At 51.4% G+C, this 26,731-nt stretch overlaps 2 protein-coding genes across 7 annotated transcripts; one reads left to right on the forward strand and one right to left on the reverse strand.

Moving 5' to 3' along the window:
• Positions 1-22: 22 nt before the first annotated feature.
• Positions 23-21,971, forward strand: Drc10 (dynein regulatory complex subunit 10). Of its 5 annotated transcripts, none has more exons than XM_004843741.3 (5): positions 23-169; positions 14,889-15,676; positions 18,479-18,712; positions 20,242-20,313; positions 21,597-21,971. In XM_004843741.3, the coding sequence occupies exons 2-5, from the start codon at positions 14,948-14,950 to the stop codon at positions 21,882-21,884; spliced, it is 1,323 nt and encodes a 440-aa protein (XP_004843798.2). In that variant the 5' UTR covers positions 23-169; positions 14,889-14,947; the 3' UTR covers positions 21,885-21,971. The 5 variants fall into 5 exon arrangements, with proteins under 5 accessions (XP_004843798.2, XP_004843799.2, XP_021113103.2 ...); XM_021257444.2 differs by lacking the exon at positions 23-169 and adding an exon at positions 7,589-7,659; XM_021257443.2 differs by lacking the exon at positions 23-169 and adding an exon at positions 9,166-9,218.
• A 754-nt stretch (positions 21,972-22,725) lies between these two features.
• On the reverse strand, positions 22,726-26,720 carry Rita1 (RBPJ interacting and tubulin associated 1). 2 transcript variants are annotated; one of them, XM_004843744.4, is made up of 4 exons: positions 26,260-26,720; positions 25,993-26,127; positions 25,246-25,611; positions 22,726-23,635 (listed from the first exon to the last, which is right to left on the reverse strand). In XM_004843744.4, exons 3-4 carry the CDS (start codon positions 25,545-25,547, stop codon positions 23,128-23,130), a joined length of 810 nt encoding a protein of 269 aa, XP_004843801.1. In that variant the 5' UTR covers positions 25,548-25,611; positions 25,993-26,127; positions 26,260-26,720; the 3' UTR covers positions 22,726-23,127. The 2 variants fall into 2 exon arrangements, with proteins under 2 accessions (XP_004843801.1, XP_004843800.1); XM_004843743.4 differs by lacking the exon at positions 25,993-26,127 and having other exon boundaries at positions 26,260-26,713.
• Between the last annotated feature and the right edge of the window lie 11 nt (positions 26,721-26,731).

The raw sequence follows: 26,731 nt of genomic DNA on the forward strand, positions 1-26,731 counted from the left end.
GATTGGTCAGAATTCAGGAGGTGGAGCTAACAGAGCAAAATAAGGGATTGAATGGTGAAAAGGAAAGTCAGTCAGACGCCAAGTCCCGCCTTCTGAGATTGGCGGGTAACCTAGCAACGCAAGACCGAGAAACCTCTGTCGGGGAGAGATACTCGAGCCTTCAGAGGAGGTGAGTAACATGTGGGAAAGGGTTGAGGGTGAGGGAAATATAGATCGAGGTCTAGCCCACGCTTCCTGGGCTCCACAAAACTCAGTAGCCCCCACCCTGTTTAGGATCTTGCTCTCAAGCCCTGCCCCAGTCTGCCCTCCCACTCCGCAAGGCATCATCCTCTTTAGGGTCCCTGCCCCTACTTTGCCCTCTCCGCCTGACCATTCCCTGGCCCCCTCTTCTCTAAAACGAGGATGAGCCCGGCGCCGCCGTGACACACTCCTGGAATCCCAGCACTCTGGTAGGCTGAGGCAGGAGAATCGCAAGTTGGAGCCCAGCCTGGGCAATTTAGCGAGATTCTGTGTCAAAATTAAAAAAAAAAAAAAAAATGTAGCTCAGTGTAAAAGGCCCTGATTCAATCCCTAATACCACAATAAATAAATAAATAAATAAATAAATAAATAGCTGGGATACCAGTCAAGTAGAGACATCATTAATTTATTTGCAGTCAAATATAGATGGTGAGGGTGAGAGAGTCGTTTCTAAGTAGCCCACTTTCCTGCCCAAGGTGAGCACTCAACAGAAAGTACTAGAGTAAGTGCTTAAATTATTTTGATTATATGATTTTTGTCTTTCATATTAACTCTGGAGTTTAACTCCCATTTCTGTCCTTAAAATATGATCTTGTTGTCTTTTTTCTTTCTTTCTTTCTTTCTTTCTTTCTTTCTTTCTTTCTTTCTTTCTTTGTTTCTTTTTGAGACAGGGTCTTGCTGTGTAGTTTAGACTGGCCTTAAACTCACTATGTAGTCCAGGCTGTCCTTGAACTTGCAGCGTCCTGCCTCAGCCTCCCAAGTGCTAGGATTACAGGTGTGTGCCACCACGCCCAGCTTCATTGTCTACTTTTTTTTTTCTTTTGGCCAGTTGATCATTGTCTGCTCTTAAAGAGTTTCTTACAAGGAGGATTACAAGAGGCAAGGCTGTGAAGTGGTTGGCACAGGAGCAGTGCTGTACAAACAGTGCTCAGAAAGTAGTGGCAACTTTGTTTTCCCTAAAACACATCCAACCTTGACTCATCCTGCTTAATACAGCTCCAAGGAGATGCCCTTGGTCCACATATTAAATATTCATATATTCAGCGATATTTACACAGTGCTCATTAAGGATGGTTGGGGGGAGCAATCAATAAAGGAAACCTCATCACTCACATCATGGAGCCTGAGACTGGAGGAGCCACTAATGAAATAGTGTAGTACAGATGGGTGTAAAATCACACCGTGGAGATCCACTTCCAGAATGATGGCACGAGAAGCTGGATAGATCCTGTTCCGGTTTAGATCTAAGGCGTCCCCCAGATCTCTTGTGTTTGGAAGGTGAATGCGTCATGAGGGACCAATTTGAAGGTGTCACTGGGGCAATGGCCTGGCTGAAGGGAGTGCATCATGGGAGTGTGACCTTGGGGACTGTATCTTGTCCCTGGCCCCTTCTTCTCTTGTTCCTTCCCCTTCTTTCTGCTTCCTGGCTGCCATGAGGTGAGCAGCTGTGCTCCACATCTGACCACCATGAGTCGTGCCTCCAGCCAATGGATCCAGCAAACCATGGTCTGAAATGTCTGAAACTGTGAGCCAAAATAAATCTTTCCTTCAAGTTTTTTTTCTCAGGTATTTGGTCATAGCAATAGAATCCCCTCCTAACAAATCCCTAACAAATCCCCTTCTCAAAATGCAACTGCTGTCCATTGATGGATGAGTGGATAAACAAAATGTAGTCACTATCCATACAGTGGAATATTATTCAGCCATAAAAATGAATGAAATTCTAGCCAGGCATGATAGCGCACGCCTGTAATCCCAGCACTGGAGAAGGCGTGATGATGGCTGAGGCAGGAGGATCAGTGTGAGTTTGAGGCCAGCCTGGGGTACTGTATAGTGAGTTCAAGGCCAGTCTGAACTACACAGCAAGACCCATATCAAAAAAAAAAAAAAAAAAAGGAAAGAAAGAAATTTTGACATCTGCTACAACATGAATGATCCTTGAAGGCATTATGAAAATAACAGGCACAAAATGAAAAATATTGTCTAGTATGAAGTATCTATAGCATTCCAACTCATAGAGACAAAAACTAGAATGTTGGCTACCAGGTCCCATGGGAAGGAGGAATGAATGAGGAATTTTTGCTTAATGAGTACAGAGTTTCAGTTTGGGGTGATGAAAACATTCTGGGGATGGATAGTAGTGATAGTTGCACATAAACGTAATATTCTTAATGCTACTGAAGCGTATTCCTAAAAACAGTTAAAATAGTGTCTTAGTTACTTTCTCATTGCTGAGACAAAATATCTGACACTCAGAAGTAAAGGAGGAAAGATTTATTTTAGCTCACAGTTTGTAGAGGTTTCAGTCCATAGTCGGCTGGCTCCAAGACAGGGTGGCATCACAGAGGAGAAACACTTCATGGCAGGCAGAAGGCAGCAAAGTGAAGCAGCAGCAGCCAACCTCCCTTTCCCTTTTATTCCTACCCACCCACACCCAGCGTGGGCTTTCCCACTATCCACAACTAGAGCTATGCCAAACCAATCAGCGGACTAATCACACCCTTAATCCCAGCACCACATACCCTGTATTCAGCCAGCTCTGAAAACCCCCACCTGTGAGTGCATGAGGCTTTTGAGGGGACATCTAGCTAGAAGCCATAACAAATGGTAAACTTTATGTTATGTTTACCACAATAAAATAAAAAAACAACTGGAAAGCTAATGAAACTGTCCAGTGCTATTTCAGCATTCTGAAAACCAACCAAGGCAAACAACCAACTGAGAGCATTGATTCATGGCCACTCCTGAAGCTGGCGGCTGTGGTGTGCTCACCTGGGGCTTCTTGCATTGCCCAGGCCCTGTTGAGCACCATAGTTCAGCCAGGTGGGCACCCCATGACAACCAGCGGCCTCACTGCCACTGCAGAAGGGAATCACTTGATCTGGAGCATTGGCTCCAAAAAGAACAAAAGAAAAGAAAGAAAAGGACCTGACCATTGACTACATTTGCCAGCAGAGGACGGAGGCCATACAGGGTCCAAGCGTTTAAGCACAACTTCTGGTTGATTTCTGGCAGAACCTGAAGCTATGAGATACAGGAATGAGCCCTAGGAAGTCAGATTTTATAATATAAAAAAGAAAAAAAAATTAAATAGAGTCACACATTGTAGAAGAGACAGACTGGACAGATTTAGTCCAAGAAGTTATTTACCAAACACACAACCAAAGGAAGAACAACTATCATTAGGAAGAAAAGCTCAGAATGCAGAATACAATTTTTTTATCTAAAATTCCAGCACGTAACAAAAAATTGTGAAAGGTGCAAAGAAACAAGAAAGTGTAACTATACACAGGAAAAGAAAAAGCAGTGAATAGGAACTGTCTGTATCTTCCCAGATGTTGGATTCAGCACATAAAGGCTTCAAAGCAGCTATTGTAAATAGGTTTAAGGAACTAGAGAAAGCGTGTTGAAAGAATTAGAAGAAGCTATGATAACAATGACTCATCCTATAGAAAGTAACATATTTTTCTCATTTTGTCTCTTCATTAAAAAAATATAAGATTGGGCCGGGGATTTGGCCCAGCGGCACCGCACCTGCCTTGCAAGTGCAAGGTCCTGAGTTTGATCCCTGGTACCAAATAAATAAAAATAACAAGATTGGGGGGCCAGGGATTTAGCTCAGTGGTTCTGCCACCTGCCCTGCGAGCGTAAGGACCCGAGTTCGATCCCTGGTACCAAAAAAAAAAAAAAAAAGACTGGGATTGGGATGTAGCTTAGTGGTTAGAGCCCTTCCCTGGCATTCATGAGGCCCTGGGTTCCATCCCCAGAACTGAAAAAAAGATAAGATGATATAAAGCAATGTATTTTATAAGCCAAACAATGACACTATTGTTTGGCTTGTAAAATATTAATGTAGCAGCCAGGGATATAGCTCAGTGGCACCATGCCTGCCTTGCAAGTGCAAGGTCCTCAGTTCGATCCCCGGTACCAAGAAAATCAATGTAGGTGGGCAAGGTGGTACATACCTGTAATTCCAGCACGTGAGAAGCTGAGACAGGAGGATCATCTTGAGTTCAAGGCAAGCATGGATGACATAGAGTCCAGGGATCAGCAAACTATAACTCAAAGGCCATATCTGACTTATCTCCTGTTTCTGTAAATAAAATGTTCTCAGAACACATGCATGCCAATTTACCACACACACACACACACACACACACACACACACACACACACACACACACACACACACACACTGGGTATTCAGCTAAGGGCCTTTGCACTGAGCTACATCCCCAGCCCCCTTTTTAATTTATTTTTTAAAATTTGGATTCTCCCTAAGTGGCTAAATTGCCCACTGTAGGCTCAAACTTCAATTCTTTTTTTTTTTTTGTACTGGGGATGGAACTTGGGACCTTGCACTTGCGAGACAGGCACTGGAACAACTGAGCTAAATCCCCAGCCCTCAAACTTCAATTCTTCTGCCCCAGCCCCCCAGAGTGCTAGGATTACAGATGTGCCTTACATATTATTAATGACTGCATTTGTGCTACAACAGCAGAGTTGAGCAGTTGTGAAGAAACAATATAGCCGTAAAGCCAAATATATTTACTATTTGGCCCTATATAGAAAAAAATTTGCCAAGTCCTGCTACAGAAAACATCCCTCAAGAAAATAGATGCAAAATATTGCCGTACCAAATTCAGCACATACAAAAAGGATTGTACACCGTGACCAAGGGAGATTTATTCCAGAAATGCAAGATTGGTTAAACATCTGAAAAACAATGTAATATGCCAATTAATAGAAGCAAGAACGCATAGAAACTGGCACTCTTGTGCGTTGCTGGAGGGAACATAAAATGGTCTGACCCATTGGAATGATGGTTTGGCAGTTTCTGAAAAAGTTAAACATACACTCACTAGCAGTTCCTCTCCTAAGAATTGACTCAAGAAAAATGCAAATGTGTGTCCACACAAAGACTTATATGTGGGGCTGGGGATGTAGCTCAGCGGCACCTTGCCTGCCTTGCAAGCACAAGGTCCTGAGTTCGATCCCCAGTACCAAAAAAAAAAAAAGACTTATATGTGAACATTCTTAGCAGCATTCATCCTCATAGCCCCAAACTGGAAAGAACCCAAATGTCTATCAACAAGTGAATGAATAATTGAAATTATTTCTATACCATGGAATATTATCTGACAACAACAACAAAAACAATACTAATACATGCTACAACATGGGTGAATCTCAGAAGTGTTATAGTAAGTTAGGGGTCTGAACCACAGCTTTGTTGGCTTTTTCTTTTCTTTTTCTTTTTCTTTTTTTTTGATACAGGGTCTCGGTGTGTAGTTCAGGCTGGCCTTGAACTCACTGTGTAGCCTTCACTGGCCTTGAAAGCTCAGTGATGCTCCTACCTCAGTCTCCTGAGTGCTGGAATTACAAGTGTGTGCCACCATGCATGGCTTTCTGCTGACATTTTGGACCAAACAGTTCTGTTATGCGGGACCACCCTGTGTATTGTATGACACAGGGGGGCCATGAGCCTCTACCCACTAGATGCCAGCAATTCCCTCTCCCAGTTGTGGCAACCAGCTATGCCTCCATTTTACTGCCAAATATCTCCTAGAAGGTAATGTTGCCCCTGGTTTAAAACTGCTATGCTAAACAAAGAACCACACTGCATAATTCCATTTATATGATTTCATTTATAGGAAATAGAAACAGCCAGTGTGGGTTGGAACAGAGAATGTTGGCAAATTAGCTCATGGGAATTTGGGGGGAGTGATGGAAATGTTGTGCAAATGGACTGTGGTGATGTGGCATGACTGTATACATTTATAAAAATGGGCTGGGCATGGTAGCGCAAGCCCATAAATCCCAGCACTCTGGAGGCTGAGGCAAGAGGATCACCACAAGTTCGAGGCCAGCCTGGGCACATAGTGAGTTCAAGACCAGCCTGAACTACATAGTGAGACCCTGTCTCAAAAAAAACAATCTTTTTTTTAAATAGTCGTGGAGTTACACGCTTATACTGGGTGCATTTTATGGTGATTAAATTATCCCTCGATGGAGCTATGAAAAATACCCATGTCCTGAGATCTCTGCAGGAAAAACAGAGAGTCTGCTGGCCATACAGCGTGCTCTGTTCCATTCTGGGGAGGATTAGCCTTAGAGGTAGCCCTTAAAGGAGCAGAAATTGCGCATTCCGCGTCTCAGTTGGTTTCTGACAAAAGGAACATCCAAAGTGACTGCAGCTGGGGGAACAAGAGCAGTGGGCATCTTCTCCTGCTCCTCTTCTGGCCTCTGCCCTTTGGGTAACATCACAGCCACACATGGCCGCCTCTACCCGGGGACGGGCCTCGTCCTGAGCTCTGCCCACTCCCTCGCCCAGCTCACTGCTGACTGCGCCTTCGCATCTCTGCCACCCTCTGCTCCTCCATAGCCACTGCCCTGTCCCTGGTGGGGCCACACCCATCTCTCTCCTGGCTCCCTGGAGCCTGCTGAACCTGTGCCCTGCCATCCTGTGTCTGCCACCGTGCCAACCTGTCCCCCACCCCCTCCAGCTCCCAGGCCCTCACCTCCAGCAGGGAGGGAGGTGGCTGTGCCCTTCACATCACAGGGTCTGCTCCCCAGTCCATCCGGAAGGACCAGGTTCACCAGACCGGGCCACAGGCTAAGAAGTGCTGATGGGGTGGAGTTCAGCGTGAGCCTGGGACGTGTCCCAAAGTCCCCTTCCATTTCGCCTTATCTGTGAGAGGGGAGAGGGCAACACTTGAAGCCACCATCCCTTTCCCAGTCCTACCTCCTCCCAGACCCCCGACAGCCAGGGCTCAAAAGCAGCAGCCACAGAAGCTGCAGAGAGAGAGGCAGGGTGGGCACCTTGCAGCAACACAGGCCAGTCAGCATGGCTTTAGCCTAGGTCTAAACTCCGTCCCAGTGAACCCCTAAATTAGAGGGGCGAGTCTCTGCTTGCTCCATTGCTAAGTTCCCACGCATTTCCCTTTGTGCCCAGGGAGAGAAGGGCTCAGGGCCTTGAGGCTGACTCCACCTGCTTTGCACCTCAACAGAGGACAGGAAGCCCTGGCCTTCAGAGAGGCCTCTCAGACCCTCCCTGTGCCCCCAGCACCTGGACTTGGCTGGGACCGGTGTATCCAGACAGAAGGGACTTGGGAAGTTACTCCAGCAGCCCTGGCAGGGAGGGTCCGCCCAGGCTGGGATCCCAATTTCCCTTCCAAGGCATGTGGGCAAACATCCTGACACAGAGGCAAGGGTGCCGCAGAAGGTACCTGGCCTGCAGTGTCAGCAGTGTGCATGCTGAGAACCCCGACTGAGTGATGGTATTTTCATGCAAGCAAATGCCACATGCCCGTGCACACACACACGCAAGCACCCCTCTTCCCTTCAGGCCCCAGCTGATGGAGAGTCAAAGGAATTAAAAATCAGGAACATTTGAAATACAGGAGTACAGAGCATCAGGTAAAAGTATCTTTTTAACCTTAGCTTTCACAGTATAGCAGCAGGTTCTATCCTTCGGCCAATCAAGTGCCTTCGTCACGGGGACTTTCAAACACAGGTTGTTCTTTTAACCACAAACCAAAGAAATACATTTTCCTTCCCAGCCCAGCACATGTGTTTAATTACAGAAGAATTCTGTAGGCTGAAAGCACAGCTCAGTGAGAGTGTGCGTGCTTAGCATGCATGAGGACTGGGGTTCAATTCCCAGCCCTGAAAAAACAAAAACTGTACTTACTACACGTAGTACACTCTGATATTTTCTATTGTATTTTGTTTACTTTTAATGCTAGTTGCAACTGGTAAATTGATTTTATCACCCACTAAAGTGTTGCAACTTTAAGATTTTATATTTTTAGAGCAGTTTTTTTGGGGGGGGGGGGTACTGGGGATTGAATTCAGGACCTTGCACTTTTGAGGCAGGCAGTGGAACCACTGAGCTAAATCCATGGCCCTTAGAGCAGTCCTTTTTAAATTTTTATTTTATTTTTGAGACCCAGTCTCACTATGTAGCCCAGGCTGGCCTTAAATTCACAGAGATCCTCCTGCCTCAGCGTCCCAATTGCTGGGATTACAGGTCTGCACCACCATGCCAACCTTATTTATTTTGAGACAGCTTATGGTTTATATCTACCTGTTTCCCAAGAGCCCCATGTGCTCATAGGTGGGGCTTTTGGAGGAGGGTAGTGTTACCAGGAAGCTGGGTCCTGATGCAGAGAGGAACTAGCCCCTCACTTCCCTGGTCCTCGGTCCTTGATGAAAGAATTCATTCAGGTCACACAGGTGGCCGTGTGGCAGTCTAGGTAGAATTTATTGTAAAGTAGGTACACACAGAGTTATGCCTTCGAGCAAGGAGGTGGCTAGGGCCACAGAGGTGTCTGAACCAAGTGCAAGTTTGGATAGAGTTTACTCTTCACCCCAGGGAACTGGGATAATTATGGTGTTTATCACGATTTCACTTAGAAGTTACTTTTCTTAGGAATTGGAAAATGACTTCCTGAACTTTTTAGATGATCAGTGTTTCCTCAAGGGCTTTAATCATGTAAGAGACTCACAGAAGATAAGCTCTTAATTTAAACCAGGTCCCCACCCAAGGCAGGGAATGTTTCCCTTCCTGCTCTCAGGGAGCCCGGGCTTAGGCAGCCAGGAATGCTCTGTGCCTTGTCCTGGAGTTAGACGGCCACTGGCCAGGTATCAGAAGAGATGCACAGTGGGTGACATTAAGATGTCACTGTGCTCCATGGCATCACTTCGGGTTTGAGACCTAACAAATGATTATAAATGTGTTCTGCATTGATATGTTTCTCTGCCCAAACAGCAGGGCATGCTATTGTGGGTGCTTCCCCGCCTTTGTCCCTCAGGCCTGCCAGCATCTAACTTCCTGCCTGCCTAACAACTAGGTCATTGGCGCTATGGCTGACTTGCTGTTAGGAGGTGGGGTGTGGTCATGGGGGCGGGGCCTGGATGGATTTATCTCCCTCCCCAACTCCCCCCTTCTCCCTCTGCTTCCTGGACACCATGAGGTGAGCAGCTCTCCTCCACCAGGCCCCTCTGCCATACCACCCTACCTTGGAGCCACCAGAGCATGGACTGAAACCCCTACAAACTGTGAGCCAAAATAAACCACTTTTCCTTTAAGTTGTGGGTATCCTGTGTTGTGTCTCAGCAGTGAGGAAAGTGAGTAAGACAGACAGGGTCTCACTGAGTCACTAAATTGCCCGAGCTGGGTTCACACCCTTGGTCCTCCTGCCCCAGCCTCCCAAGTGCTGGGATTACAGGTGTGTACCACCTCGCCCAGCCAGGAACTGAATCTTGAACTCACCTGTTCTCTAGGTCTCTCCTTGACAGGACTCACTGAAACCAGCCCTGCAAAAGCTCACTCTACTACCTGCACCATAGAAGTTAGTCTTAAAATCAAAAGCTACCCACCTGTAGCTGAAGCAGGAGGCTGACGTGGGAAGATTTTGAGTTCCAGGCCAGCCTTGGCAATGTAGCAAGATTCCATCTCAAAATTTAAAATAAATAAATAAAAAGTATGTACAGAGCAGTGGTTATGAGGGGGCAGGCTTCTGAGGCAGACAGCTTGGCCTGAAATCTCAGCTGGGAGCAATGTAGGAGCTAGAAGTGCCTCACCCTCACTCTGTTGCCCTTTCCTTGTCTAAAATGGAGGCAACAAGAGCACCAGTGAGGGTTAGAGGAACCCATTAGTAGGAAGCTGTAGATCACAGTCCGGCACATAGTAGTTCTCAAGAGTTAGCCAATATTAAAGTAGAAGCCCTTAAAATGAGACCCACACCCCACACTCTGGGATGTTTGTTTGTTTTTGTTTTCTTGCAGTACTTGGAATTAAACCCAGGATTTCACACATGCTAGGCAAGTACTGTAGCACTGTGCTACACCCCAGCCCTTTTTGTTTCTTTGAGACAATCTCACTAAGTTGCTCAGGCTGGCCTTGATCTTGCAATCCTTCTGCCTCAGCCTCCCGAGTAGCTGAGATTATGGGCATGTGCCACTGTACCTGTTATTTAGTTTTTTGTTGTTTATATTTTTGTTTTAAGAGAGCATCTTACTATGTAGTCCAGGCTGGCCTTGAACTTGCCATGTAACTCATACTGACCTTGAAATCACTGTCCTCCTGCCTCAGCCTCCCTAGTGCGGGGATCATAAGCATATACCCACATCTGACTGCACCCAACTGTTTTTGTCTTTAAATACCTCCTGCTTCCCCATGTAGAGTGTCACAGGTGTTGGGGTTTCTTCCCTTTTTTCTCTCTGAGGAAAAAAAATTACTGAGCTCAAATCTTTTTCTTTTTTTTTTTGTAAAATGTTCTGAGAGCAAAAGTAATAAAATATCCAACAGGCCTATTTAAATGACGATGACAATGAGGTATAATTTGCATGATAAAGATATATTTCCATTTATAAAGTTCATCAGCAGAATTAATGACAAATAAAGGGAAGATCCAATTAAAGTTCCCCATCCATTAACAATCTCGCTTCACTGTCAGGGCAGGAATTTTAAAGGGGGAGGCTGAAGTTGGCAACGATTTCAATATTAAGGTTGGTGCCATTAAAAGGGACGTGAAGTGATTGTGTTAGAACTCAAGGAAAAGACTCTGGTGATTTTTGTCAGCGGAGTCAGAAACATCCCCCCCAAGCCCGGTTCCGCAGGCTTTTTCTTGTTCACGCAAATGAGCTGTCAGGAGTTGACGGGCGGCATCATAATCAAAGAAAACAAGTTTGCCCTTTAAAGCAAAAGAGGTAATTTGACTGAAAGCAAATTGGAAACATTTCGGAAAACGCTGCCTTTGTGGCCGCTTTCTGCAGGAATCGCGCTTTTGATTTATGCCCGAGAGCTTCGGGGACGGTGGGGAAGCGCGCTCATTAAATACTTGGTTCACCTTCGTCCCGGGGCCTTGCACGAGGATCCTTCTTCCTCAGAGGGGCTGCCCAAGCTCCGAGGCTGCCTGGAGAACTTCATCTTCAGGAAAAGCCACAAAGGGACTCACGACCTCAGCTGAGCAGAAGCCAAGTGAGCAACCCAAGACGACACCCTTCTTGACCTCCACCTTCAGTTCCCGAAAGGGTTCCCGATTCGGGACCCATTTTATCCTCATTTTAGCCTCATTCGTGAAGCAGCCATAGCATCGGATGCAGCTCCCTTTCTTGCTGGTTCTAGGTCACTTTAGTTTTTGTTTGTTTGCTTGTTTCTTTTCAGTTTTTTGCAGTACTAGGATTTGAGCCCAGGGCCTTTGCACTGAGTTAGGTCCTCAGCCATTTCTTTATTTTGAGACAGGGTCTCACTAAGTTGCTCAGTTGCTCAGGCTGAGCTCAAACTTGTGATCCTCCTACCTCAACGTCCTGGAGTGCTGGGTTTATCCCATGGGCCACCATGCCTGGCTACTCTAAATCTTTTTTTTTTTTTTTTTTAATTCCCTCCTCGACATTTACTCTTTGTTTTGGTGAACTGAAGATAATCTTTTTGTTTTGGTTTATTTGGGTTTTCTTAAGACAGGGTCTAGCTATGTAGGCCAGGCTGGCCTTGAATTTATGATCCACCTGCCTCAGCCTCTTAGAGGATAAGATTACAGATGGTGCTACCACATCCAGCTTGAAGATAATCTTTTGTGGCTTCATATATCTCCTCCTTTTCTCTTGCATTCACATTTCCACTCTAGCCTCTCTGCTCACAGGATACCATGACCCATGATATTTCATCAGCTCAGGTCTCTGATTGTAAGCAACAGAAGCTGAGCCTGGCTAAGCAAAAGGATGAAGAGAACACCAAAGAACCATCTTCAGGATGGACAGGAGCCAAAAAGTTCTGGGCATCTGGGTAGCAGGATCTTCAGGAATGCCCTGAAGCATTCCCATGCATGGGTCCCCTCTTCAAGAGAAAGTGTGCAGAGCTCTTCAACTGACAGTGTCATCGAGACTGCTGTGTCAGCTTTCCATCACTGTAACAGAATACCTGAGGCAAACAGTTTAGAAGGGGGAAAGATTTTTGTTGGCTCACAGTTTCAGGGTCTCAGTCCATGGTCAGCTGGCTCCATGGCTTTGGCCGTGTGGTGAAGCAGAAGCATCATGGCGGAAGCTCATAGAGGAAATCACTCACTTTGTGGTGGCCAGGAATGAGGGTCAGGGTCCCAATATCCCCTTCACAGACTTAGCCCCCAAAGCCTACACTCCTTTCCACTAGGCTCCACCTCCTAAAGATCTCCCCTCCCAGTAGCATCCCAGGCTGGCAACTAAATGCTCAGCACATGGGCTTTGGAAGTCAAGAGAAAGCAAGTGTTCCTCAAAGGAAAACTCAGGTGCTGTCACATCCCACAAAGGAAATGGGTCACAGAAAGCCAAGATGTCATTGCCCACTGCACACTCCAGGCATGGCAACCAGAATGCAAGGAGTTTGAAATGGAACTTGTCATCCTCCATCCAAACTTCCTCTCCCCATTGGCTGGGATTCTCAAGGGCGTCACCCTTCTCTCCGTCACCCAACTCAGAACTCTTTGTAATTCATTGAACCCTAGTGGCTCTCTCTTTAAAACCTTTCTCAAGCCAGGAGTGGTGACCCACACCTGTAATCCCAGCACTCGGGAGACTGAAGCAGGATGATTGCTGAGCTTGAGGCCAACCTGGGCTACATAGTGAGTTCAAGACCAGCCTGAACCACATGGCGAGACTGTCTCAAAAAAACACATCATTTCTCACATCCACAATGAAACTAAAAATGGCATCAGTAACTGTTCTACTCAGGTTTCCTGTTGCTGAGATGCAATACCCAATACCTGCAGCTGAAAGGAGGAGTTAGTTTGGCTCACAGTTTCAGGGAATTCAGTCCATGGAGAGCTAGCTCTGAGGCAGGAACATTGTGGCAGAAGAATGCTCCAAGGCCACACCTCCATGACCCAGAAATGTGGCCCCCCAGCACCCTAGGTAGTTCCTAAGCTGGTCAGGTTGACACAAGCAGGTTAGCCCCCACCATGGTGGCAGCACATGTCTCTCGATGATGGCTGGTTTTTCAGCCCTGTGTAAATAGTGGTGATTAAAGTGGATAAAGCCCAGCTTTCCCTGGGGCCTACCTGAGAAAGACAGGTGTAAAGAATTTCATCTAGAGACATTGATGGCGGTGCCTCACATAGGGGCAGGGACGGAGAGGGGCAGGCCAGGGTGGGGTGGCATCAGGGGACCCCGATCCCAAGCTTTTGGCAATCCATGGGCACATCGTAAACCAGTCCCCAACTTGAAGTTGCTGTTTCCCTGGACCAGTGGTCAGTATTTACTGAACACTCAGCATCTAGCACTTGTGCTAGGAACTTCCCAGCGGTCTTGCAGATTCCTGTTTTATAGCCGAGGGAACCCGGGATGTGGGGGCTAAATAAGCGGCCAGAGTCACCAGCGAGGACTGGCACCCAGGTGGGGGCCCCGCAAAGCTTCCGCTCTCGGCATGTGCTTCGGAGCCCACATAAACTCGTGATTTCTGACTGTCACTGTGGATTTCTGAAGTGGTCTTTTTAAAAATTTTATTTTATTTATTTATTTATTTTGGTACCAGGGATCAAACTCAGGACCTTCTGCTTTTGAGGCAGGCAGCGGAACCACTGAGCTAAATCCCCAGCCCTATGAAGTGGTCTTTTTAATAAGCTTATTATTTCATAATAATCGTAGAGTTACAGAAAAACTGCCAGCACAGCCCGATGAGTTCTGTATGGCCTCCACTCAGCACCCCCTAATGTTCACATCTCGTAAAAACAGGGTCTGTTGTTAGCAAAGGGAAATCAAGACGGCTACAGTGCTGTTTAGGGATGGGCACACTGTGATTTCTCCGGTTGTCCCACTGACATCATTTTTCCATTCCAACATCCAATCCAGGGTGCAGCACTGAAACTTTAGTGAAGTTTTTGTTTGGGTTTGGTTTTTTTTTTTTCATTTTTTGAGACAGAGACTTGCTGTGTAGTCCAGGCTGGCCTTGAGCTCATGGTGATCCTCCTGCCTCAGCCTCCCACGTGCTGGGATTACAGGTGTGCGCCACCATGCCCAGCTTCCCCACCACTTTTCAAAATCAACACTCAAAAGTCAGTGACAACTTGCTGTTCCTCGTCCTCTGCCCCCTCCTGTCCTGCTCTATGTGGTGGACTCTGCCGGCTGCACAGCCCCGGGTCTTTTGGTCCTTGACCCCTGCCAACAGGAGGCACTGACAGAGCAGAAGGCAAGAGGAAGGAGAACCGGGGAGTCTCTACCCCTCAGGTTTGGGCTCTGGCAGCCCCCCGCTTGCCACCTCCTCCTGAGGTGGTGCTTCCTGCCCCTGGCCATTGCTGGGACTTCACCCTCCCAAGGTGGCTCGGCCTGTCACCTCTTCCATCTCCTGTGTGGCTCGATCCCTGTACATAAATCTGCAGGTGGGGCCGCTGCAGCATGGCAGAGAGCTGGCCCTGGGCCCCATCCCAGCCCTGCAGTGTAAATCTGTCCTCTGTGCTCCCGGATGTTCCCTGCCTGACGCCTGTGCCTGGGACCCACCTCCACCCTAGGTCTTCCTTCCTTGGTGGCCCAAATAGTGTCTGTCCCCAAGCTCACAGCTGCTGTCAGAGAAAGGTTGGGAGCAAGAGCACAACGTGCCACAGATGACTGTCACTGTCGACAGCGTGGGCAGAGGCCCAGCCGTGTGGCGCTTATGCCTCCTCCTTCCTTTACAGGGTCACTGGGGACAGAAAGAGCATCAAGAAGGTGTGCAGAGGCACAGGCCACTCCCGACATGGCTGTGGACATCCTCACCGCAGCCCCAATCAGCCAAGTCCCTGACTTCAGCCAAATCCCGCTGAAGACGGAGCTGTCTCCAAAGCCGGCTGAGCCACTGAAAGCCTTGGTCCCCCCGAAGTCCAAACTCACCACCATCGAGGCCAAGAGGATCATGTCCGTTCTGGACGAGGCCATCTACAAGGTGGAGCTGGTCACCCTGCTGTGGGACGCAGCCGACCCGCTGGAGGCCCTGGTGGGGATGCGCGAGGACATCTCAGGGGCACTGAGGGAGCACAGGGCCCTCTGCCAGGCCCTGCTGGAGGGTGTGGGTGACCTGCAGGAGAAAGCGCGGCGGCTGAAGGAGGAGGCACCGGAGGAGGCCGAGGAGGCCTGGCTCTGCGACCGCTGCCTCTCAATGGAGCGGCACAAAGCCAGCCTCCCGCCGCTCATGTGGCAGATCAAGGGCTCCACCAAGAACATCCTGAGGGTCCTGCTCAGCGACCCCCAGGCCACTAAGCTCCTGCAGATGCAGCCACTGTGCAGAAGCGCAGGGGCCCAGAACTTCCTGGAGAGCCTGGTGGAGCTGCGGGGCTTCCTGTTCGAGAAGCTCCTCACCAGCCCCATGCAGGCACGGGAGAAGGCCCAGTTCTTGCAGGACATCAGCAGACGGAACCAGAGGAACCAGGAGACCATCAATGTGCTCGAGAAAGAACTGGTGGCGAGGCTAAAGAACAGGCACACAGAGGTATGGCTCCCAGCACCAGTCCAGTCCTGCAAGGAGCTGGCCCACATCTTTGGCAGTTGTTGGGAATTTTTCTGTGATTGAGATAGCTCTGCGCCATGCATTTACTCCACAAAGGTTTGGAGCACTTCCTGGGTGACAGGTCTTATAAATAAGCCCACATGGTTTCAGCCTCAGAGTTCACAGTTGAGGAGGTAGGTATTAACTCACTTAATTACAATTCAGGGAAGTATAATAAAGGATAAGTACAGGGTGGTAGACGAGAATGATATAGGACAACCAAATGGGGACTCAGAGGGTCAGGGACACTGAAGCCAAGGCATGAAGACTGAGAGGGAGTGAACCAGGCAAGAGGGCCAAGAGGGGGAAGGAACTTCCAGGCCAGGTTTTGACACTATTCTACAGAGGACCGTGTAGACTGCATTAGGCTCTGTGGGTCACATGGTCAACTACACAATGCAGCCCTGCCCGTTACCCAGTGAAACCAGCTATAAACAATATGTAAATGAATAGGCCGGGTTCCAATAAAACTTTATTTACAGCCCAGTGTGGTGGCACATGCCTGTCATCTGAGCACTCTGGGAGGCTGAGGCAGAGGATCCCAAGGTCAATCCCAGGCCGGGCAACTTAGCAAAAAACCCCGTCTCCACATAAAAGTAAAAAGGCCTGGAGATGTAGCTCAGTGGTCTAGCACCCCCTGGCTTCAATCCCCAGGATCTCAAACAAACAAAAGCCCAACATACAGGCGAGCAAAAGAAGGAGAAAGACAGTGCTGAGGAGAGGGCAGGGGATGGATCAAACGGGGCCTTGTGTCCTATCCTTGGATTTGATCTCGGAGAGCAAGGGGTAAGTGGGAGGGGTGGAAACACTAGATTTTTTTTCAGTGCCAAGAACAGAACTGAGCTACCTCCAGCCCGCCAGAAGAATTTTTAAGGGGAATGGTAGCCTGACCTCCAGCCTGATGAGAACCACAGACACATACTGTGTTTTGCCTTAAATGTGTCACTGTAATGAAAAGGCTGGCTGGCGCTGGCGGGCAGCCCCGTGTCTGACGCTGTCAGGGGTCTGAGTTCTCTCACTTGGCTTCTCTGTTGTCCCCACTGTGGGACTCTTATTTAACTGTGGGCCTGCGAGGGCGCCACCTGGAGGCCGCAGGCAGCACTTCCGTGGGTGTCTTGGCCACACCCGGCACAAGGGATGCTGGGAAAGGTAGTCCAAGCCAAACCCTGGACTCCGCAGCCTCCCAGGGAGAGCAGGTCTGGGCTGGTAGAGACCCCGGGTGTCCACAGGCTCTTCCATCTTCATTGCGCCAGACAGAGGAGAGATGCAAGGCCCTGGAAAGCTATGTGCCACCCACCCTCCCTGAGTAGTTCTTCGTGAAACACTCATCAGAGTTTGTTGATAAATATTTGTGTGATTAGTGTGTGTGTGTGTGTGTGTGTGTGTGTGTGTGTGTGTGTGTTACTAGAGATTGAACTCAGGGCCTGTGCATTGAGCTATATCTCTAGCCCTTTTTGTTTTTGAGACAGGGCTCACTAAGTTGCCCATGCTATACTCCAATTTAGAATCCTCCTGCCTCAGCTTCCCAGAGCGTTGGAGTTATAGGCATGGTCCTCTGTGCTCAGCAGTGGGTGATTATTTGATTTATGTCTGGGTCCCCAACAAGAGAACAGGGGCTTGTCCTCCTGGCCTCCCATTGTGTCCCCAGTGAGTCCAGCACAAAGAGGGGCGTGACATATTTATGGGGTGGGCAGATGACAGGCCTCAGGGTGCTTACCCAGGAAGGGCAGAAGGAAGATCGGAGGGGACATTGTCCAGGGCAGGCTGAAGGCTGTGTCTTGAAGCTTGGGCTCTTCAAGTTGGACCGGTGTTTCCAGACAGGCAGATGTCATCATGTCATTGAGCCTCAGTGTAGAGTGAGGGGCAACATCGGCCAGGGTGTTGTGGGATTTGGCAAGAAAAGCTTAGTGCTGAGGATCCCGGCCAAGCTGACTATGGCCCTGTGCTCTGTGCGGGAAGTGAGTTCAGAGCCCGGTGCCCCCGCTGCCCGCTGACGCCAGCCACAGCTGCAGGGTGTTCAGACAGGCCACAGTGTCCGAGACAAGGCTGCTTGTAAAACAGTGCCATCCTCAAGCCCGATGTGGTGGCACACACCTATAATCCCAGCACTCGGGAGGCTGAGGCAGGAAGATCACAGGTTTGAACCCAGCCTGTGCAATTTAGCAAGACCTTGTCTCAAAATGAAAAATAAATGGTCGGGGATTTAGCTCAGTGGTGCCGTGCCTGCCTCGCAAGCGCAAGGTCCTAAGTTGGATTCCGGGTCCCCCCCCCCGCCCCCCCCCCGACACACAAAATAAAAAAATAACGGCTGGGGATGGAGCTCAGTGCAAAGACCCTGGGTTCAATCATCAGTACCAGAAAGGAAAAAAAAAAGAATCATAAATGACAAAACAACACCACCCTCCACCCGCCTTCCCGTTTTAGAATCAGCCCAGGACAGGGCACAAGCCAGGCTCTGGCCGGAAGGAGCAGCCCCGGGGCGCCCCCTGCAGCCCGTGTGGGTCCCACACCTTCCTGCTTCCGGCCAAGTGTCTGCCAAGCCGGGGAACATGGGGCTGCTCCAGACCTGTGAGGGGTGGCCGGGAACGCTGCCTCCGCTCAGACACACTTGGGCTTCACACCCGGAGACTGTCCCTTCGTTTCCCCTCCGTTGTTGGCAGTCCCTGTCCCCTGCCGGGCAGGTTGAGGCAGTAACCTGGAAGGCGACCGGCCGGGGACTGACGAAGCCCGACTCGTCCTGGCCAGGTGGAGAAGGAGAACTTCGTGATCCAGGAGCTGAAGAACCACCTGCACCAGGTGCTCAAGCTCTCGGAGCACAGCCTGCTGCGCACCAAGCAGGAGGCCGAGAAGCAGCAGAAGGCGGACTTCCGCGCCTCGCAGGCCCGGATGGCCAAGACGAAGCAGGAGATCCTGACGCTGCGCTCGAAGTACCACAGCCTGGTGTCCGAGAACCACGAGGCAGAGCAGGCGCTGCGCAAGGTGCGGAGCGGGGTGGGGCCGAGCAGGGCCGGCCGGGGCGAGAAGCGGTGCCGCGCGGCGCCGGCTCTGTGGCCGCGACCTCTGTGACCCGCGGCGGGGACAGTCCCCACCGTCTCGGGTGCAAAGGATGCAAGTAGCCAAGAAGTTCAGGCCGATGAACCCGGCTCTCTGAGCTTCCGCCTTCACACCCTACCCGGGAGAACCAGGACACCGTGGGGGTGAGCGCGGAGGTGACCCGGCGGGCACGCGGCGTCTCCTCTCCGTCCTCATCTGGGCCGGACCAGGACCAGCACACGTCCAGCTTCCCCATCTCTCGCCCCCCAAGGGCGTCGCAGGCCTTTTTTTGAGCATCTGATGGAAGTCACGGCCCCTCCCCCAAAGGGAAGGCAGAGATACCCAGGTCATCCTGGTGGGCAGTGCTGGGGGTCACAGCCCTGAAGCAGCCCACCCACAAGCTGAGAACCCCTGCTCTGTGGGAGGGTCTCACTCTGGAGCCCGGCCTGGCCTCAAATTCATGGCAACCCTCCTGCCTCAGCCTCCCAAGCGCTGAGATTATAGGGGTGTATCACCACGCTCAGCAACATACTGCAACTTCATCCATTTTACTTCCTCTTCCCCTTTCCTCCCTCATGTCTTCCCCATTTCCTTCCCATTTCCACAAAGTCTATTTCCTACCTCTTATTTTGCTTTTTAAATGATGTATACTTTGGGTTTCTCATATAAGAGAATCCACATGATATTTAACCTTTTGTGTGTGTCAGATTTATTTCACTTAGCATTACGGTCTTAAGGTGCATCCATTTTCCTACAAATGACTCAAGGGCATCCTTTTCCTGGCTGTGTAGTACTCCACTATATACCAGGTTTTCTTTATCCATTCATCTGTTGATGCAGACCTGATCTTTTCAAAACAAAATTAGGTCATGTCTCCCCCCCACATCTAAATTCACCCAGTGCCTTTCCCTCTTCCTTACCTAGGAATCCAAACTCTTCTGGTGACCTGCTCTCAGTGACAGGCTCACTCAGACCTCATCAGGGACCACTCCGGCCTGGTCACTGCATTCTAACTGCACTGGCTGATTTTCCTTCCTTCCTTCCTTCCTTCCTTCCTTCCTTCCTTCCTTTCCTTCATTTTAAACAGAGTCTTGCTATGTAGCCCAGGCTGGCCTTGAATTCACAGTGACCCTTCTGCCTCCGCCTGGCAAGTGCTGAGATTACAGGTGTGGACCACTGTGCCCAGCTGATTTCTGTTCTTTAAACATCACCAGCCTGTTCCCACCTCAGGGCCTTTGCACATGCTGCTCCCTCTGCCTAGAATGTTCTGGAGCCCCACTTGTGACTCAAATCCAAGCTCCACCACCCATTGGCTCTATTACCTTGGCCAAGAGAGTTATCATGTCTGTGCCTCAGTCTCCTCATCTGTAAAGTGGGGAACTGAGAACTCTGGCAGCACTGGGATACACAGTGCTCTGTGCTGGTCATTATTTATAGTCCCCCATCAGACACCAACTGTTTGGATTTTTTTTTAGAAAAAATATAAAGTGGAGACAGAAATCGAGAACTGGATCCAGAAATATGACACGGAGATGAGTGAAAAGCAGGTATTTGTTGCTAAGTCTCTTTCTCATGCTTTTCCAAGACCCCGGAGGGGAGGAGAAGCCAGGTACCCATGGTGTGGACCACATTCCCAGCCTTCCCCGGGGCCCTGCAGCAGGCCCAGGGTGCCCCAGCCGGGCAGAGAGGTGAAGGGTGGGGAGGGAAGGGCGGCAGCTGAGCCTCCAAGGGCCTCACTCAGCTCTGCCCCACCCGGCTCTGCTCCTCCAGCGCCCCCGCCTGCTCACCTGCAGGGACCCCCACCTCCACTCCTCCATGGGTCACTGCGGGCCGAGGGGGCAGGTGTGGGGGAAACACAGCCCCCGTTATCCTCGAAGGTGCCAATCTTGTGCCACCTACCAGCTGTGCGACCTTGAGTCAGGCCCGGCTCTCTCTGGCCAAGCGAGGCTGCGTCTCTGTCTTGGTCATGGTGGGAGCTGGTGCAAGTGGCTGTATGCAGGAGCGGTGCCCTACAAACGGGAGCCCCAGGCCCCCGCCCTGCTCCAGGTGCTGCTGATGGCCCATGGTCCCGACCTGGGCACACTGGAGGTGACACAGCCCTGTGGTGGAGGGAGGCCAGGCGCGCTGCCTGGGGAAGCGCAGTGGGCAGCCCCTGGGAGGGCTCTGCAGGCGGGGGTCTTGTTTCTGCTTCTGATGAGGGTTGGCTGGTGGGCGGCTCAGTGCTCAGTGGCAGAGTGCAGCGCGGCGTGCAAGTCCCTGGGTTCCACCTCTGCCGGCCAAGGCAAACAGAATCCAGTAAGGGTGTGGGTTCCTGGCTGGCAGGGACCTTGTCCACCCAGTGCCGCGTGCCCCAAAGCGCTCTGCTTCCAGGAGATGCTTGCTGGGTGTTAGTGGAGAGGAGACAGAGAGGGAGGGAAGCGTGTGACAGCCGGAGCTGCTGTCAGACAGCAGCAGGACTCTGGGAGCAGTCGGGACACAGTCTGTCCCCTGGGGTCTCTACTTCCTCGGCTACGGCAGCCACTCCCGTGTCCCCTCTGTGCACTGGGTCCCTGGTCCAGTACATTGCATCCATCAGGCCATTTGATCCCAGAAATAGCCCCTGGCTTTGGAGTTGTCTCCATGTATGGGATGAGAAAAAACAGGCTTAGGGTGAAGAAGTCCCTTCAGGGGCTGCGGGGCTGCGACCCAGCCTGTCCGACCTCTTGCATCCAGGTTCTTCCCTTGCCCTGTGTGCGTTCAGCCGGGTCTGCCCCAGGGCAGGCAGGGCCTCCGCCTCCAGAAGGTTGGGGTGCAGGGGACGCCCTGAGCCCCGCCCCGCCCCCCTCACCAGGAGGAGTTCGAGGACCTGCAGACTATCCACAAGGAGGAGAAGCAGCAGCTGGAGGAGCTGAGGCAGCGGCACCAGGTGCTGGTGGAGGAGTTCAGCCAGATCCAGGCCGAGCGCGAGGTCAGCTCCAGGAAGCGGCTGGAGGCCGAGCGCGAGATGCTGCGCATGGTGCGGGCGGCCACGCTCATCCAGGCCGTGTGGAAGGGCTACCTGGTGCGCTCCATGCTGCGCTCCAAAAAGAAGAAGCGTGGCAAGGGCAAGGGCAAGCGCAAGGGCAAGGGCAAGAAGTGAGCCCTCCTCTGCCCAGCCAGGGTCAAGGCCCTACCATTCATGGCTCCCACGATTCTCTTCAAATTAAAAGTTTTAAATTACATTCAAGGGAACGCTACCCATGAGTGCTCCTTTCTCTGCCTCGGGCTTTGGGCAGCCAAGCAGGGGTAGACTCAGGTGGGACCAAGGCGATGGCCGCAGTCCCTTCTGTCCCTGCCCAGAGCTGTAATGGCTGAGACAGGCGAGTCTCCCACAAGGGCAGCAGGGCCCGGAAGCCATGTACCCCTTAGATGGTAGAGCCTGCAGGTTGTCACAGTCCCTACCACTCCCAAGTGCCACCGACAGCACCGCCTGGGGCCAACTATCCTTAGAGCATTTCTGGTGGACCTACTAAAATGGGTGGGGGAACACATTCAAAGTGCATTAGCTAGATGTGGCAGCATGTGCCTGTCATCCCAGCACTTGGAGGCTGAGGCAGGAGGATCACTGAGAGTTCGAGAATAATCTGAGATACGTAGTGAGACCCCCATCTCAAAAAGCTGACAACAAAATACGAAGTCTGTCTGTGCTGAGGGAAGCTGACCTGGTTCCCCTGTGGCCCATCTGACCCCTGCAGATGTTCAGACGTGTGGCTCTGGCCCTGGCCACTGTGGCCCCTCCCCAGGATGAAGGCACCAACCCAATGCTGAGGCTTCCCAGGGGGTCCCTGGAATCCCAGTGCAGAGGGGAAGGGGACAAGGAGCCTCAAAGCCCAGATCGCCTGGGCAGGATCCTGGGATTCCAAAGGCAGCTTCAACTGGACAGTGAGCGCAGCCTAACTATGGCCTTACTAAGGGCAAACAAAATCAGTAACACTCTTGGCTTTGATGAGCTACAGATATATTTAATACGTGGAAATAAATACACACATTTCAAAGAAAACTCCTCTAATGCCTCCAGATTCAGGAGGACCCTGGGTCCTGAGCAGAAAGCTGGCCTGGAGGGAGGGAGGTGGGAAGGACCGCTCCTGGTGGCAAGTCACACATGGCCACCAGACAACAGGAGGCGGAAGCCCTGGACTGGCACTGATTCGTAGTATGGCTGGGACAGGCCAGAGGGGACATCTCCAGGGGGCCAGAGACGTATCAGGGAGAAGGCAGAGAGCAAGCGGACTGTCAAGATAAAGGGAGGCACTGCCCACCCATGCCATGGAGGTCCTTCGGGGGCTCCTCCATTCATGAAGGGGCCCCACGAGGGGCTGCATCCCTCCTCATGTGAAAGCAGCTCACCTCCAGGGGGGCTTTGGATTCTGGGGTCCCCTGCCTCGCCGGGGGGTAGCTGGCACTGAAGCACTGACTGAGGGAGCCCTGGGGTTCACCAGAGGGCTCCGGAAGGTCATCCCTGCTGGGGGAGGCCTGGGGTCCTGAGGTCCATTTGTGTGGGGGGCACTGGAGGCTGGGTGACCAGCACTGGGGACACTCAGGCAGGTGAGGGAATGGGAACGCTCTCGCCTCAGAGGGCGAGGGACCTCGGGGCCGTCCAGGGACAACCCTTGGGAGTCAGCTGCCACCTGGGGCCGTGTCATGGAGGAGCCACTTGGATGGACAGCTCGAAGTGGGATCTCCCTGGGGCGGGGAGAGTCACGGCCCCTGGGAGTGGCGGGCGGTGTCCAAAAGAGGGTGTGGAGCTTTGCTGTGTCCCCCTTCGCCATGCGAGAGGCCTCCCAGCTGGTGCCCTTGGGTTGGGAGCCAAAGAGTGACTCATCGCAGTAAGACGGAGTGTGGTTGATCAGCCTGGCAGAGGGAAGAGCAACACTTGTGGTGAGTTGGGCATGAGTGGTCCCTAAGAACTCAACAGCACCCCCATCCCAGCCCCAACCAGACACCCACAGAAGAGAAGAGCACTGCCTTCTTTAGCGTCCCCGTCTCAGCCTGGCACCCACAGTAAGGTCACAGTCCTCTCAGGTAGCACCTTCTCCATCTGTTGTTTTCCCCTACAAATTTTTCAGTCCTTCAGTATCCTGACCTCACTACCAGGCATGTGCCCCAGGCCTGGCCAATTTGCATATTCCATCTTCCTGGCTACATTGATTGGCTCAGGAAAGGCCACATGACCCAAGCCTGTCCAATGAGAGCCTGCCTTAGGATCTTTGTTGTTTTTGTGTTGTTTTGTTTTGTGAGACAGGGTCTCACTATATAGTTCAGGCTACCTTTGAATTTACTTTGTAGCCCAGGCTGGCCTTGAACTCCTGGCATCCTCCTGCCTCAGCCTCTTGAGTGCTTGAATTATAGGTGTGCTCTACCACACCCAGCCCTGCCTTAGGATCTTTGATGAAACTAGGAAAGAGATGTTTTTGCCACCTGGGCTTGCTCCTTCCTAAACTGACAGGGTACCAGCCAGCCCAGAGTAGCTTATGGCCATCTCACCCTCCTGGAGACTGAGGACACACAGAAGGAAGAAAAGCAGCACTAAGATGGAGACTGGCCATTGTTATGACAGCTTGGACCCGATGCAGGAACTCCAAATGCCCCTTTTTTGGGCAAGTCAGTTGGAGCAAACTTACTGTCACTTGCCACTGACAGTCCCAATTACAGCCATCCCTTGGCATCCAGGGGATTGGTTCCAGGAGGTCCAGCAAGGACCAAAATCTGCAGCCCGTTGTACAAATGGAGCAGTGTTTGCATGTAGGCTATGGATGCCCTCCCAGGCACAAGGTTTCTTAGTCCAAGCCACTGAAAACAGTGCCTACAGAGCCCTGAGGCTCTTCACTGGACACCTCTCTCTCTCTCTCTCTCTCTCTCTCTCTCTCTCTCTCTCTCTCTGTCTCTCTCTCTCTCTCTTTTGCTTTTCAGGTAGTCCTTGAACTCACAATGTAGCTGGGCTGGCCTGGAACTCACTGAGATCCTCCTGCCTCAGCCTCCTGGAATTAGGCATGCATCACCACGCGGCTCCAGGCCAATACTAATCTGGAATAACCCAAATAATCGAATTCTAATTAACTAACAATAACCATTAGCATCGGCTCTTATTTTTCCTAATTTATTCATGAAGACGCACCCAGACCCCTGCTCAGAAGGACTTGCTAAAAAGGACCTGCCGCAAAGGACCTTGGCTCCATCACTTCACGGGTTACCTGACCCAAACTCTGCTGTGAGTGGGGCAAGTCACCTGACCTCTCTGGGCCTCTCACAGTCATCACCACCATACTGACTGAGAGCCAAGCACTGTAGGACTCCTTGTCCTATAGTCCTGCTCTGCAGGGATCTCTCATCCTGTCTTCCACATAAGTCAGTTGCAGTTTAGAGAGGTCAACGTGCTTGGCCAGAGTCACACAGTAAGTGATCAGCAGGGGGCGCTGTAAGAGGCCCTCAGGTGAATGTGCTGAGGAAAGGACCCCCCTTACCTGTATCTGTTCTTCTTCCCTGGCGTGAGGGCTGGGGTGCTGCCCCCAGAGGGGGTGGTCTCACAGCTCCCCTTGCCTGGAGAGCTCTGTATCGCCCTGGTGCCCACTGCTCTGGTTCCGTTAGTCTTCTGCACCCAGGGCGGGTCAAAGCCTGGGACACTGGGCCGAGTGCCCACGGGGCTGCCAAACAGAGTCTCATCCACATACGATGCCCTGGCCTTGACCCGACAGCCGACCCGGCAGCGGTGCTGAGGGTGGAGGGCCTGCATCCCACGAGCGGACTGCTGCACGGGGGCCTTCATGCTGCAAGTGGCCTTGGGTGACAGCGGAGGAGATCTGTCCGCCAGGCCCTGTCTCTGGGGCTCCCTGTGAAAGGGGTCAAGGAGACACCTCTGAGCCAAGGGCAGGCAGTCTCTGGAGTCCTCATCCCCATCCCAAGGACAGAGGGTCTAGTTCCTCCTCCAACGGGAGCTGCCAGCCTCGGGAATATTCTGGAAATTTGACTTTTTTTTTCAGTTGTCATGATGGGAAAAGTAGTGGTTACTGGCAAACATTTAATGAATAAATTAAAAAGTACTTCTAGCAGTGTGTTCGACAAATATTTATAGAATGACTAGGGTATGAAGGAGAGATGGCACCAACCAGAAAGCAAATCCCGGGGTATGGGTGGGAGACAGACAGTTCCCTGTATGTTGTGTATACGTATGCAGGGTGGGTGGTGACGGCCAGTATGGATCCCATGCCTACCTCGCGCACTGAGCTTTACAAGCATTGTCTCACTTAATCATCAACAGCCCCGTGAAGCTTTGATTATATCCATTTTACGGGTCGCAAATCTGAGGCTTCAAAAGGAGAAGTCATGTGTGGGTCACGCCTAAAAAGCTAAAAAAGTGGAAGAGGAATTTGAACCTGACAGGAATCCAGAGTTTGTGCACTTAACCACTCTACTCTGTGGAGAAGGTTGCTGCCTTCTCCATATTCTACGATCCCTGCAGCCTTGGGTTATTTTCCTACCTGAGCATCTTGGCTTGCGGGCTTCGGATACGACCATTGGCGCCCCCTCCCCGCGCCTCCTTCTCCCCGGGTCTGGGCCCTTTGGTGGGGGTGCAGGAGCACCCGCGGAGCGCACTGCATCCAAGGTCCTAATCTGCAGCCCGGAAAGCTCAAGGACCCAGAACCCAAACAGCTCAGGCTGCGGGGACCCCGCGCCCGGGGACTCAGCCCAGGAAGTGAGCTCTAGCTACGCGCGCTCAGCGCGTGCATCCAACAACCAGCAACCAACAACTAGCAGCAGCTAGGCGGATGCGGGCCGGACCACGAACGCCGCGGGGTAGGGGAGGACGCCTTGTCTTCGAGGCCGCCGAGTCCAGCAAAGCTACGCCAAGGGCCTCCAGCGCCAGTCGGGGATGTGCGCGCAGGCCTCCCGGGCGGCAGGCCGAGAGCGACCAGCGAGGCACGTGGACGTGCCTCCACTCCCCCCGGCCGC

Source organism: Heterocephalus glaber, unplaced genomic scaffold (genome assembly GCF_053883595.1).
Source record: "Heterocephalus glaber isolate CG9 unplaced genomic scaffold, H.glaber_assembly_v1.0 deba00001687, whole genome shotgun sequence".
Lineage (NCBI taxonomy): Eukaryota > Metazoa > Chordata > Mammalia > Rodentia > Bathyergidae > Heterocephalus > Heterocephalus glaber.